This window comes from Myotis myotis, unplaced genomic scaffold (assembly GCF_014108235.1).
Source record: "Myotis myotis isolate mMyoMyo1 unplaced genomic scaffold, mMyoMyo1.p scaffold_m19_p_10, whole genome shotgun sequence".
Taxonomy (NCBI): domain Eukaryota; kingdom Metazoa; phylum Chordata; class Mammalia; order Chiroptera; family Vespertilionidae; genus Myotis; species Myotis myotis.
Window position 1 is genome coordinate 50,354,907 of NW_023416314.1, and position 14,034 is coordinate 50,368,940.

At 48.3% G+C, this 14,034-nt stretch overlaps 1 protein-coding gene and 1 long non-coding RNA gene across 5 annotated transcripts in view; one reads left to right on the plus strand and one right to left on the minus strand.

The window, feature by feature from the left end:
* SPON1 (spondin 1) overlaps nt 1-14,034 on the plus strand; it is a 262,030-nt gene that overhangs the window by 229,548 nt on the left and 18,448 nt on the right. For all 3 annotated transcript variants that reach the window (XM_036325488.1, XM_036325486.1, XM_036325487.1), the window contains exon 7: nt 7,572-7,636. In XM_036325488.1, coding sequence (XP_036181381.1) covers nt 7,572-7,636 — 65 coding nt within the window. The remainder of the gene's footprint in view (nt 1-7,571; nt 7,637-14,034) is intronic.
* LOC118664856 lies at nt 4,042-13,375 on the minus strand. 2 transcript variants are annotated; one of them, XR_004970436.1, is made up of 3 exons: nt 13,172-13,375; nt 11,188-11,475; nt 4,042-4,543 (listed from the first exon to the last, which is right to left on the minus strand). It is a non-coding gene; the product is annotated as an uncharacterized LOC118664856 (long non-coding RNA). The 2 variants fall into 2 exon arrangements; XR_004970435.1 differs by having other exon boundaries at nt 13,168-13,375.

The following is a 14,034-nucleotide window of genomic DNA, read 5'->3' on the forward strand; positions in this document are numbered from 1 at the left end:
TGATCCCCAGTGTGGGGCGTGCAGGAGGCAGCAGATCAATGATTCTCTCTCATCACTGATGTTTCTATCTCTCCCTCTCCTTTCCTCTCTGAAATCAATAAAAGTATATTTTAAAAAAGTAAATAAGCAAAATACATAGTACCTAGGACAGTGACAAGTGTTCTAGAGAGAAGGTGGTCATGGAAGGTGATGGGGGTGTGCTGGGGGGCGGGAGGGACTGGGAATTGCTACTGTGAACAGTGTGGTCAGCAGAGGCTTCACTGAGAGGTGACATGTGAGCAAACTGGAGGAGGCAGAGGAATGAGTGTTCTGGCAGCTGGAGGACACATTCCTGACACGGGGAGCTGCCTGGCACGTTGAGGAAAAGCAACACGTCCAGGGCGGCCGGAAACAGGGTGAGCGAAGGGAAGAGTCATAGGAGATGGGGTTAGTGAGGGGACAGGGGACAGGGTCCTGGGGGCCACGGCACGGTCCCCACTTGCTGTGAGATGTGAAGCCATTGGGAGACTTTGACGAGAGGAATGACATGGCCACTGTGGAGTGCGGAGGAAGGTGAGGAAAGAGGCAGAGGGATCAGCCAGGCAGCAACTGCAATGAGTGATGATGGTGGGTTGGACCAGGATGGTGGCAGAGCAGGTGACGAAAAGTCATTGGCTCATAAAGACGATTTAGAAGTGGAGATGACAGGATGTGCTGACGGATCAGATGTATAATAGGAGAGAAAGAAGCATCCAGGATGAGAAACTGGAAGGATGGCTTTGCCATTTCATGGAGGGGAAGCGGGGAGGCCAGGTTTGGGGAGGGGACGATCAGGAGTAGGATTTCAGACACGTTGAGTTTGAGATGCCAATTGGACATCAGATGAAAACGTTTGACCGTTGATAACAAGCCCGGAGTTCAGAGTCAGGCTGAGGTAGAAGATTTACTTCAGTGGGCAGCAGTGTACATTTAGCTAGTATTTCAGGGCGTGGGACAAGATGACATCACCAAGGCTGTGTGGACAGAAAAGAGAAGAGGACCAAAGGCTTGAACCCGGGGCGCTTCAGTGTTTGGAGGAAGGCGAAGAAGGGCCAGCAAAGGAGACTGGGAAGGGGAGGCCGGTGAGGCGAATGAGGGGGCAGCAAGTGCCAGAGCCAGGCAGACCGAGCTTCAGGCAGAGGGAGTGGCCAGCTGTGTCAAGTGCTATGGAGGCGTCATAGAAGCTAAGAGCTGGGCGTTGCCCATTGGCCGTGGAAAGCTCATGGGTGCCCTTGACCAGAGCAGTTTCAGAGGAGAGAGGTGAGTCTCAGTTACTTCATCTGAGAAATGGGACCATTTGCCTGCTTATCTCAGAGGATGACAGTGGAAACAAATGAGACCAGGGGCAAACTATAAAGCACCAAGAAACATGAGGTGTCTGTTTTTATTTATGACCCCATAAACCCAGAGGCTGTTGAAATGATGGGAGGGACCGTTGGGCACAATTGACTTTAAAGATGCTTATAGCTCCATTATCACCTCATGAAATGGCTCATTTCCTGCTGCTCATCCCCAGGACACTCACAGAGGGATGACTTTCCACTTCCCTTCAGAGGTGGAAGCCATCAGAATAAATGTTATGGGTGGTAAGTGGGGATTCTGGGAAAGAGTAGAAGCAAAAAAAAAATGAGGCCAAACACTGCTTATTCGGGTCTTAACACAGAATGATGAACGCTACCCTCCCAGAGGAAACCTGGTGACCCTGCGCCTCCTGGGAGAAAAACTGTCAGCCAGGGGCAGCCACACTCTTGCTGGGGAAAAACACACACACACACACACACACACACACACACACACATACAAAACAAGCAAAATGGGAGAGGAATGAGAGGGAGATAGAGAGGAAGAATAGTCAGGGGAGGCGGGAAGAGCATGAGTTTTGGAGTCAGACACTTCTGTATTGGAATCATGATTCCTGGTGATTTTCAGCAAGTCATGTGACTTCTCTGAACCTCAGTTTCCTCATCTGCAAAATGGGATCATAGCTATTCCCCAAAGGTTTTCATACGAAACAAGCTGATGACTGCACAAAGACACACGAGGGGGCAGGGCTGTCTGTGCGCATGCACAGGTATCACTGTGCATTTCGTGTCATTGGATTTCCCCGTCTTTGGTATTTGGTAGCCAACAGTTTCTCCCCAACTCAAGGCCCCTGTGCTACCCCGCAACTTCTTCAAAACCTGGGCAGCACTAACGTTGACGGTTTTGTGAACACTGACAATCCTCCGAGTGTGGCTGCAATGTTCAGCTCTCAGATATGCTCCCACAGGCGCAGAGGCATGGGCCAGCGCTGGGCCTGACCTTTCACCGGGACCCCTGCACCGAAGCTTCCCCACTCCTAGCTGCCCTCTGCTGGGGTTCCCAGGGCCATGGGTGTGGTCTCCCTGGGAACCCAGGCTGAGGTTTAAACTCTGCCATTGACTGTGTAACTAATTTGGCCAAATAAATGCTTTTCTGAACATTAAAAAGTCTATGCCTACCTTGAAATGTGTAGTAAAGATTAAATAAGATACTATGTGAAGGTAATTAGCAAGGGGCCTAGCACAGAAAAACAATAGATCACTGTTATTGTTGTTTCTCCCTGTTTCAGTTGCTTTCCCTGTCTCATTATGGATAGCGTCCATTTCTCTTCCTGGAGGGGAGGAGGCAGCGTGGATGGGTGGCTCAGACTGCAGGTGTGGGGCAGGACCTGCGATGGTGGGAGAGCCCTCAGGGCCTCCCGGAGCCAAGGGGCCTTAGGATGAGGAACAGGTGTGGTTCAGGACTAGAAGATGAAGGCAGAAGGGCAGGACCCAGGAAAATGCCTGCAGAGGAGACGGTGAGGAGCAAGGCAGTGAGGGCATGGGAGGGTCCGTGTGGGGTAAGGTTGGTTCAAACGCCAGCCCCAGCCCTGACCCCCTCTAATTCACATTCTTGCTGTCTGCTCTGCTCAGTTTTGGCATCTCCTGATACCAATGTGATTTCTGCCTCCAACCAGGCCCAAGCCTGTCTTCGCTCCACATGAACCCTTCCTCCTCTGGATCTGACCTCAGCCCCTGGCCTTTGTGGGGGCCGTGCTATTCCCACTTGGTCCCAGTAACTAAGAAGTCTGAGTACGGCTGTCACATCTTCCCAATATGTTTATCAAAAGCAAAATGAAAGCACTTGTCCCTGTGAAGATGGACACGAGTGACCTGTAGTTTTTTGGGGGGTTTTTAATTTTAATGGGCGTATCTCTGGAAAACTGCTAACATCATGCAAATGAGGCATGAACTGTGAATGCCTTGAAACACTTTGTTTGAAAGGGGTCCTAGGAGACATGTGTGAGGGCTCTAAGGATCGTTGAAAGGTCCTTTCTGTGCCTTAGAGACTTGTGAAAATGGCTTTTCATTTACATCTGAAGTTTGGATGGCTTGCTCTGAATGTTAAATCCTCCATTCTTTAAAATGTAAAACGCCTAGTGCCCAAGTGGCCCCATCCAGGGCTCACCGAGTTATGGAAACGTCTCGTCATTTGCTCCCTGGGTTTCTGCGTTCTCCTGGGGCTCTGTCGGTTTGTAGATGCAACTGTGCACCCCACTTTCTGTACTCAGGCAGTGCAAATCGATTCTAATACCAGCTTGGCCAGAATGTAAATAAGAATGAGAACAGCAGCTAATATTTGTGCTGATAGAGGCACTGTATTAGCACACTTTCTGAATGGTGTTATTTAATCCCCCTAACAATCCAATGCCATAGATACTCTTGTTAACCCCATTTCACAGGTGAGAAAACTGAGAGGTCAAGAGACTTGCCAAAGGACATGGAACTAGTAAATGGTGAAATCAGGATTTGAACTCAGGTACGACTCCTGAGCTTGGGCTCCCAGCCATACTACATGCCTGCCTTCTGGATGAGTCAATACTAATGAGAATGATCCAGTGTATCCAGTGTGTCCAAGGGTGTGATGACATGGGCACATACACATTCTTGCTGGAGTATAAAATAGTACAGGCATTTGAGGACAAATTGGTAGATTCTGCCAAAATTTTCAATGTGCTTCATCTTTTAATCATTCCTGGGAATCTATGACACAGGAACCCTCGGGTTTGCAAAGACAGAAATACATGCCCAAATGTTCATCATAGTATCATTTATGGCAACAATTAAATATCTGCCAATAGTGTTGGTTAAAAAACCCGTCCATCGCATTTAGATATGGCCATGAACACGCCAGGCACTCTCCAATCCCGTAGGACTTCGGTTCTGCCGGAGAATTTTGATGCAGCAACAAAAATATTTCGCTTTTAAAATGAATGTTGCAGAAGGCTCGTGCGTTCTTGTTTCATTGGATGACACGAATGATCGCAAACAAGGAACAATAAGCAGTTGATCCTGCAGATGGTGTGGAACCACCAGATGAAACAAATTCCAGCAGCAAGCTGTTCTAATGCCCACACGCGCGGACCCACCATCCTCCGGGCCCCCATAGCTCTGAAAACTAGACAGAATTTCATCACCATAAATAAACACTAATGATGGGTCCAAACAATTTTTGTTGAGTTATTCTGCAAAAAACAAAATCAATATGTCATTAGTTCGGACTTGAAAACCAAGATTGAATTGCAATGCAAAGCCATCGGAACTTCCCGCACACTGATTTATTTTTTTCTTTTTAGTAAAGCATTTTTTTCGAGGGCAAAATGATCATCATCAGACAGTATCTTGTCTCCTGGATTTCTTTTTTATTAGTCTTGACCAAGCTTATCATAATTTGAAGATCTTCAATGTCTTAAAAATCAACAAAAGGAGAGCTACGATGCTGTAGTTACTAACAATGAAAGATTCCCATGATGTAATAGTAAGGGAAAATATAAAAATCATGGTGCAGAATAAAATATTCAGTATGAAAGCTGTATCTAATATATGCACACACACACACACACACACACACACACACACACACAGTTGCATATGCGTAGTAGAAGGCCTGGAATGATACACCCCAAACTGTAACATTCTGGAGAAGGAGGCAGAAGGCAGGGTAGATGCTAAAGTGGAAAGAGCTCAACATTTACATTGTGTGCTTCTGTGGTGCTAATTTTGTCTACAATAAGCATGGATTACTCTGGAATTAAAAATCTAAAAAGGCCCTAGCCAGTTTGGCTCAGTGGATAGAGCATCGGCCTGCAGACTGAAAGGTCCCGGGTTTGATTCCGGTCAAGGACACTTGCTTGGGTTGCAGGCTCGATCCCCAGTAGGAGACATGCAGGAGGCAGCCGATCAATGATTCTCTCTCATCATTGATGTTTCTATCTCTCTCTCCCTCTCCCTTCCTCTCTGAAATCAATAAAAATATATTTGAAAGAAAATCAAAAGAAGTATACCAGGAATTTAAAAATTATCTTGGACATTGTGGGGAGCTGCTGAAGGGTTTAGGCAAGGAATGGATAGGTTGGGGGAGGGTGGGTTGGGGGAAAGCAAGAAGATACAGGAGACTAAGAGACCAGTGAGGAGACTGTGGAGGGGTTCACAGGCGGTGAACACAGTGGGTCTTGGGGCCTGACCGCTGTGAAGGGGTGGGAGATGGAGGAATGATGGCGATGCCTGGTGTCTGGTTCAGGCAGCGGGTGGATGTGCCTTTAGCCCAGATGGCACCAGCTGGAGGAGGAGCAGGGCTCTGGGGTCAGATGAAGAGTTCAGTGTGGGACGTGGAATATATGAGATGACCATAGGAAAACCAGGTCATGGGAGACCCAGCGCTGGCATTCGGAAGATAAGTTAGGTCTCACAAGTGACTTCATGATAAGCAGCTTCTCTCAGTTATTCAACAGATATTTATTAGGAATGAGTCAGGGAGACATTCTCAACAAATAAGAGTGTCTCTCATGAGAAGTGTAAACCTCTCAGGACTTAGACACACTCTCCCTGAAGATGTGTGAATGTGGGGTGTTTGTGTACCCAGTGAATCTTTCCTCTGATTAAAAGAGGGAACCCCAGGCCTGGGCTCAGGAAGAGGCTGCAAGGTTCCCCGGGGTGGCAGTGGATGGGGTGCCTCTGTGGCTTGTCCCTGTAGTGCCCAGGCCAACCTGGATCTGGCTGATCTCCTTCTTCTCATGGGCCCACCACCCACCCACTCCTTCCTGGGCTCCAGGCAAGGCGTCCAGATCAAAGGCTTTTTCTAATCTTTGGGCCTGATCCTGGAGATACCTCTGACCCCTTCCCAATTTCCTCAGGGCAGTGGGATTTTCTGGGCAAGGTACCGAACTAAGAAGAAATCCACCAACTCATTCCAAATATGTTCTAGGCACCCACAGCCAGGCATGGCTCTAAGAACTGGGGCAGCCCAGCTGGTGTGGCTCAGCAGTTGAGTGCCAACCTATGAACCAGGAGATCATGGTTTGACTCCCAGTCAGGGTACATGCCCAGGTTGTAGGCTCAATCCCCAGTAGGGGGTGTTCAGGAGGCAGCCAATCAACGATTCCCTCTCATCATTGCTGTTTCTATCTCCCTCTTCTTTCCTCTCTGAAATCAATAAAAAAATATTTTTTAAAAAAACAACTGGGGCAGAACTGTGAGCCAACCAAGCAAGTCTCTGCCCCCTGGAGCTCAGGGACCTGTTCAGTCAACAACAAAACTCTTGCTTCCCCAGCTGGTGACATCCTGGGCTTTTTGGTGTGTAATGGGCAGTGGTGTCTGAACACTGCTGAGCCCAGGCCAGAGGAAGGGGAGGTAGATCCAGAACCAGCTGAATCCACTCTGGGGAACATCCCCAGCCAAAGCCAAATTTGGACTATGGCAGTATTAAGCCTTGAAAAGAGTGTGATACCCCCTCACTCCCAGTGTGTAATTGAAAATAGAAACCCAAACAAATCTCAGAGTTTAGCAAGATGAGCAAAGTTCTGATCCTTCCCCCGACCCTCCCACCCCCCATGATGACTTAATGCTTGCCTTCAAAATGTTAACCGTTAGGTTCTTCCTCAAAAAATATTTTAGGTCCTTAGACATTAAAGGTGCTCTACACACTGTCCAAAGCAAAATGGAGCATAATATCATGAGTGGCACAGGGGTGTGGGCCCCTCAGTTTTATTCTGGCCTCCTCAACCCAAGGAGTTTAATCTGATGCCTGAGTCTCAACAGCAGGGAAGGCCTTGGGTGTGGCAATTGTTGGGGCCAGTTGTTGGCTGCATTGCAGCTCCTGCTACAGTCCAGGCCCCAGTCAGTATCTGGGCAGAGCACACAGTCTTCCCTCCAGGCTAGACACAATATGGAAGTCTGGCCATCCAAGGAGGAGTCCAGGTCAGAGCCTGGCTCCCGGGGGGAAGAGATGGGCTGAGCTGCAAACCAAAGGTGTGGCTCAGTGGACCCATTGGTGCCCAGGACGCACCAGGCACACTGGACACTCAGCCCCACCTCCTGGGATTACCGGGGCTCCAGGGCTTGCCCACCCTGGGGCTGGATGGCTCCCACACCTGGGCAGGTAGAGCCTCAATAGCAGGTAAGTGAGGGGCGGTAGACAGTATGATCATGTCAAAGCCCTTTTGTTCCCATGAGCCCGGCTCTCCTCACTAAGTGTCTGTGGTTTGTTTTTTGCAGAGCGATGAGGTCCTCACCGTCATCAAAGCCAAAGCTCAGTGGCCAGCCTGGCAGCCTCTCAACGTGTAAGTAACAGACAGACCCTGGCTCTGCCCTGCCCCTGTCCAGGCCTTGTCCTCAGAGCCACCCACCTAACGGCCACCCCATGCCAATTGGGTCATTAAAGTCAGCAACACCTCTTAGATGGACAGACAGGTGAGGTGCAGTATCACAGGTGCCCCTATCTTCTCAGGAATGCAGGCTTGGCCTCTGTTTCCTCCAATGGCTCAAATACTGCAGAGGAATCAACTCAGAATAAGGGTTAACCAGTAGGCATTCACTTATGTTCTCAGCCACAAATACGTGTGCTCACTCTAAGCAAATCTGTCTCATGGGAAGCCAGGTTTACCCCAGGTTCCACTCTCAGTCTCCATCTTTTCTGTCTATTCTATCTCTTGGAGATTTCATTCTCCCATGCATTTGGTGACTATCGGTATGCTGATGGCTCCCAAAACTACAACTCCCCCAGGCAGGTATGTAGGTAGGAAGCTAAATCCATCCATCAATTTCTTGGACACCTCTCTGTGGATGGCCCACATGGACCTTGAATTCATCATATCCAAAATTGAGCCTGGCTGGTGTGGCTCAGTGGTCCAGCATCGACCTATGAATCAAGAGGTCATGGTTTGATTCCTGGTCAGGGCACATGCCTGCATTGCGGGCTCAATCCCTAGTTGGGGGCGTGCAGGAGGCAGCTGATCAAGGATACACTCTCATCAGTGATGTTTCTATCTCTCTCTCCCTCTCCCTTCCTCTCTGAAATCAATAAAAATATTTTTTACAAAAAACAAAATAGAACCCATCAGTGATTCCTACTGGTGCTGCCTTCTGAGTAGCTCACAAATCAGTCCTCACCTGGCCATTCTCCCACCATTAGTTTCTCACTTGGTCTACTCCAATTCTCCCCTCTTCTACGGCTCCCCCATCAGATCCCTCATCCACACTGTGACCAGAGTGATCTTTAAGAATTCAAGTCTGATTCCCTGACTCAGAATCCCTCCGTGACTTCCAGGATCAAGTCTGCGCTCCTCAGTTCACCTGAGAGGACACAGAGAGCATCACATGCTTCAGCCCCTGCCTCCTTTTGGGGGGGGGCTCATGTCTTACTGCTCCCTACTCTGCACCTCACTGCGGCCACCCTGAATCCCATGAAATTCTTTGAACAAGGCTTGATATCACTTATCCTTTATGGGTACAAAGTCTGGAGCAGACAAAGTTCCCAGTCAAGCACCAGAAAATGGTTTATGAGAATGGCTTGGCTAGCCCCTCTGTGGAGCAGTCTGCTTCCACTAACGATGACATTGATGAAGATGGCAACAACATGGGGGATGTGTGAGATACTCAGTGGGAGAAAAGGCAAACACAAAATGGTAGGAAAGGAAGTACAAGAAAGACTCCAGCAGGAGCAGAGGGAGGAGGAGCACTCACACATGACCAGCTGGTGGCAGGGAAACTGTTGCCAGGCGCCTGGTGCCCACCTGTTTAACCATTCAGGAAACTAATGGCTCATCCCCTACTATGCGCCAGCCCTATACACAGTCCCCGCCCTTTGGAATGGCCAGCCAAGAGGGAAACAGACAATACACAGAGTTCTACCACTCCAGGTCTGCTCTGCGCAAGTCCAAGTGGCCTCATATGCACAGAATATGAATACTATGGCACTGTAGTAGCCTTGTGCGCTCCAGGGGATAAGTGTCATGGTGAGGATACGGGTGTCCCTAGGAACCCGGAGAAGGAGCCCACACCAGCCCAGGTCAGAGAGAGGTCATGAAGTCTTTGTGCCGGAGGCGCCAAGGGGCTGAGTCTGGAAGGCTGCTCCTAGCCCTGGAGTGGCCCCAGTTGGTGGGACTGAGGCCCTGAGTGGAGGCCTGAAGACAGCTGACCAAGGGCAGCCCAGCTGGATGCATGGAGGCTTCTTCTAGCTTGCTGTGACCTCCAAGCCTTGCTCTGGATCGCCTCTCAGGAAGCTGACACCAGAGTAAGCTAGCCCTTAAACAACAGGGGTGAGGAGTGCCAACCCTCACACAGCTGATAGTCTACATATAACTTTTGACTCCCCCAAAACTTACCTACTAATAGCCTTCTGTTGACCAGAAGCCTTACCGTTAACATAACAGTCAATTGCCACATAGTTACATGCTTTATTTATTGTACACCGTATTCTTACAATAAAGTCAGTTAGAAAAAGGAAAAATGTTATTAAGAAAATCATCAAGAAGAGAAAATATATGTCCTATAGGACTGTATGTATTTATTGAAAAAAATTCCCCATATATAGGGTAAAAGTAGGCTTATGGTTGTGAGTACATGAAAAACTAAGCTTATTCCTGTATTATTATTGACTATTGTGTTATTTTCCATAGGAACAACAGTAAACCTACTTTGCCCCACCCTGTTAAGTGGACCCGGGCACTTGTTATTCAAGGGTCGCCTGTAGTTGAAAACCTGCCCAGGCTTGGAAGTGCCTTTCCGTCAAGAAGCAATAACAAGCCCTAGCCAGCTTGGCTCAGTGGATAGAGCGTCTGCCTGCGGACTGAAGGGTCCCAGGTTCGATTCCGGCCTAGGGCACATGCCTGGGTTGTGGGCTCGATCCCCAGCAGGGGGTGTGCAGGAAGCAGCCGATCAATGATTCTCTCTCATCATTGATGTTTCTATCTCTCTCTCTTTCTCCCTTCCTCTCTGAAATCAATAAAGAACTATATTAAAAAAAAAAGAAGAAGAAGAAGAAGCAATAGCAGCAGTGCCTGCTGCCCTGTGCTCTCGACTAGTTGGCGGGCATTTGCCTGTCTCACGCTATCCCACCAAACAACACTGATGTGAATTCACAAAAGCCCTCAGCCCTCTTTGCATAATTCACATCAATCAGAAAACATGGCCACTCTGAATCCTGTTTGCTCAGGCTCTCTCCTCAGCTTCCCCCAGCTCCCAGGCTCCCAGAACCTAGATGCAAAGAGTTCCTCACCTCTGGTTCTCTGAACAGGCAGGGGCTCAAAGCCAGGAAGGGGCTGGGGACATCTGGGCCACAGAGTTTGTGGATGACAAATTACCCCAGTTAGGAAACCTTACATCATTTTCCCTTAAGGAGCCTGGGTTTAGAAAGATGTAAACTGTAAAGCAAGATGGTTCAGGAAGGAAAGAGGAAAGAAGGGAGAGAAGAAAGGAAGCGGAGAGAAATCCTTTTACCCTGAGCACCTACTATTTGCCAGATACCCTACGAGGCACTTACTTTCCTTATCCCACATAATCCTTGCACTAACCCCATAATAAACCCCGAAAGGATTATGACCCTCACTTTACAGATGATGGGACTGAGGCTCGGAGGTGGTATGACAGGTCCATCCCCAGCATCCAGCTCCATCAGTGGAGGAGCTGGAATTCAAACAGTATCCAGCTGACTCCAGTGCCTACGCTCTCACTACAATTAAGTAACCATTCATTAGCCATTTCTTAATCAACCAAAACATATAGGTCAATTGGACTTCTGAGCAGCATGAAATAGCAGTGTGACCACCAAATTGTCTTACTCCCACCAAAAACATACAAACAAACAAAAAACAAAGTCTTAACTTTCACTTACCCTGTGTCCTATCAAGGATGACTGAGCCTGGCAGGTGTAGCTCAGTTAGTTGAGCATCATGCCATGCGCCAGGAGGTCTCAGTTCAATTCCCGGTCAGGGCACATGCCGGGTTGCAGGCTCCATCCCCAGCAGGAAGCATGCAGGAGGAAACATTTTATTGGGGGTCTCCAAAGGAAAGTACTGTGAAAGGTTCTTAGGGATCCAGTAGTGAGCAAAGCAGAGCTTCTCATGGAGTTTACAGTTTAATGGGGGAGAGATATTCACCAATGATGACAGATGTGACGTGTCTGTGAAATAAAGACATAAGCTGCCATCAGAGTGTGTGATTAGAACCTCAACCCAGCTTGGGGCGTGGGGGGGGTGGGTGGCGATCAGAGGAATCTTCCTTGAGGAAATGAGAATTGAGCTAAGAGTTAAGGAATCAATAGGAGTTAACTAGGTAAAGAAGCAAAGCAAGGGGAGAACATTCTAGAAAGTCTTGAGAGACCATTATGTGCAAAAGCCCTGAGGAGGGAGCAGAGCATAAAGTACGAACAGGGTATATGGTGTAACTATATCCAGAAATCAAAGCTGAGCTTGGTGTGGGGCCAACTCATACAACATTAGGGATTTTGATTTTTACATTATGAGTAATGGGAAATCATTGAAGGGTTTTGAGCGGAATGACAACATGATCAGATTTAGGTGAAAATAACAACACTCTGGCTCCAATATGAAAAGGGTAAGAGTAGATGAGGTGAGCCCAGTGAGGAGGCGGTTGCAGAGGTTCAGGGAGAATTAATAGTGACTTTGACTAGGGTGGTGGTGGTGGAGATGGGGAGGCGCAGAGACCTGAGAGATCGACAGGCTGTGGTGATCGGTTAGGTAAGGAGGATTAGAGAGGCAGACAGGGCAAGATGCATAATTAATGAGTTGGTGGGGCCTCTCATAAGATATGGAACATCAGATGACGTTCAATGGGAAGATCGTGAATTCGGTTCTGGATGGGATGTGTCAGAAATGGCTTCAAGATATCCAGTTAGAGGTGATCCGTACACAGTTAACTGTGAAGCTCTGAAGGTCCTGGGGGGAGGGGAGAGGAATTATACACAGAGTCAACAAGGAATGGGAGACAGCAACATGGATGGATGAGAGAGAGCTTGAAACTAAGTCAAGGACTTCAGAGCGAGACCCAAGGAGCTCCAACATTTAATGCTGAGGAGGACTCGCCTGCAAAGGAAACAGGAAAGGAATAGGCAAGAAACTGGGGAAGGAGGCTTGGTGTCAGGGAAGCCACGTGAAGAAAGCACCTGAGGAGAGAGTGGTCAGCCTGTGTCCAGTGTAGATGAGAAATCAAGTGAGATTAGAGCTGCAAAATGCCTGTTGGATTTATCAACATGAAGATCCAACGGTGACCTCATTGGGACTCCTTTCTGTGGGGGGAAGTAAACAGCCTGGAACAGGGTGAAATGTGCACAGGAAACGAGGTTATGGAGTCAGTGAGTACAGACAGTCAGTGACGTTTGCTGTGAAAGAAGAGACTGGGCAGGAGCTCCAAGGGGTTGAAAGAATCAATGGACCATTTTTCTCCTTTGCTTTTCTTTCTTCCTTTCTTTCTCTTTTTAAGATTGGAGAGACTTTCTGAAAAGTTGGAAAAAAAATATTTGGGCACCCTTCACCCATCCCTCAGACGTCCTAAGATAAGACCCCCAGTGAAACAATTAATTGATGGCAAACACTCAGACCTCTCAAACACCCAAACCCTCTCCATTCAGGGCTATCAGCTGGTGAAGGGAAAGCTATTTTCCTTTGATACTCCCCAGCATATACCCCATGCTCCCCTCCCCCCTTCCAAATCTCATTAGGAAGTCAAATTAGAAACCTCTACGCAGCCAAGTTTTGTTTTGCAGACGCAGCCCTGCCCCCCCTCCCTGAGCCCGCTCTCGATTGAGGTTAATGGGATTCCAGCCTCCCTCGGGCCAGCGGAAAGCCAGGCTGACCTACTTTGCCAGGTCCTGCCCGTGGAAGCTGACTTGTTTTTCAATGATCTTCATCTTTATCCACAGGACCACTTCTCCAAGGACAGCCACCAATGAACAAATTAGCTGCTGACTTGTTTAGCTCAATAAATCAAGCTGTGGCTCCCACAGCCCAGAGCGCAGGTAGAGACAGGAAAGACAAATTCTCAACGAAACCCACATCCGTCACTAGTTCCTCTGGCACCGGAATAGAAAACGCCCAGGGTTCCTGCAAATCAATTCAGAGTGTCCACCACCCAGTTCCTCTGGTCTAGTCTGGATGCGAGGAATTACTGAAACTTTTAAAAAGAAATTCTAGTTCTTTAAAAAATAAAATAGTAGAGATTGTATTTTAAAGAATTTACATTCCTTTTCACATAATGAGTTCCCTTCATTATTCCGGCCACTCTGTTTTAATTAACGTTTGATTAGACAACGGTCCCTGTTTTAGAGACAGATGGTGAGGCGAGTGTATTGGAGGCACGGTCACCCTCACCAGAAATCCCACCTCTGGAGGTCTGTGCCCCATAATCACCCAAGCCATAAGGTCAGAGACATCTCTCTCCACGGCTGAAGGCACAGCACCCTCCCTGCTCCCTGTAGCACTTCTCGGACCCACTGATGTCCTCAGGATTGTAAAGGAAGACTGGACCAGAGGATCTAATCAGCCAGATGGACCCGGAGCCCTAGATGCCTCCAGGTTATATTCAGTTTTCCAAGCCAGGAGCCCTTCCTCCACGCACCCAGGATTTCAGCCTAGTGCATGGATAGAGCGCCCTCTAGTGGAATGATTGAGTTTCTGCAACACCAAAAGCTCTTCATTGGGGATTATTTGAAATACATGATGAG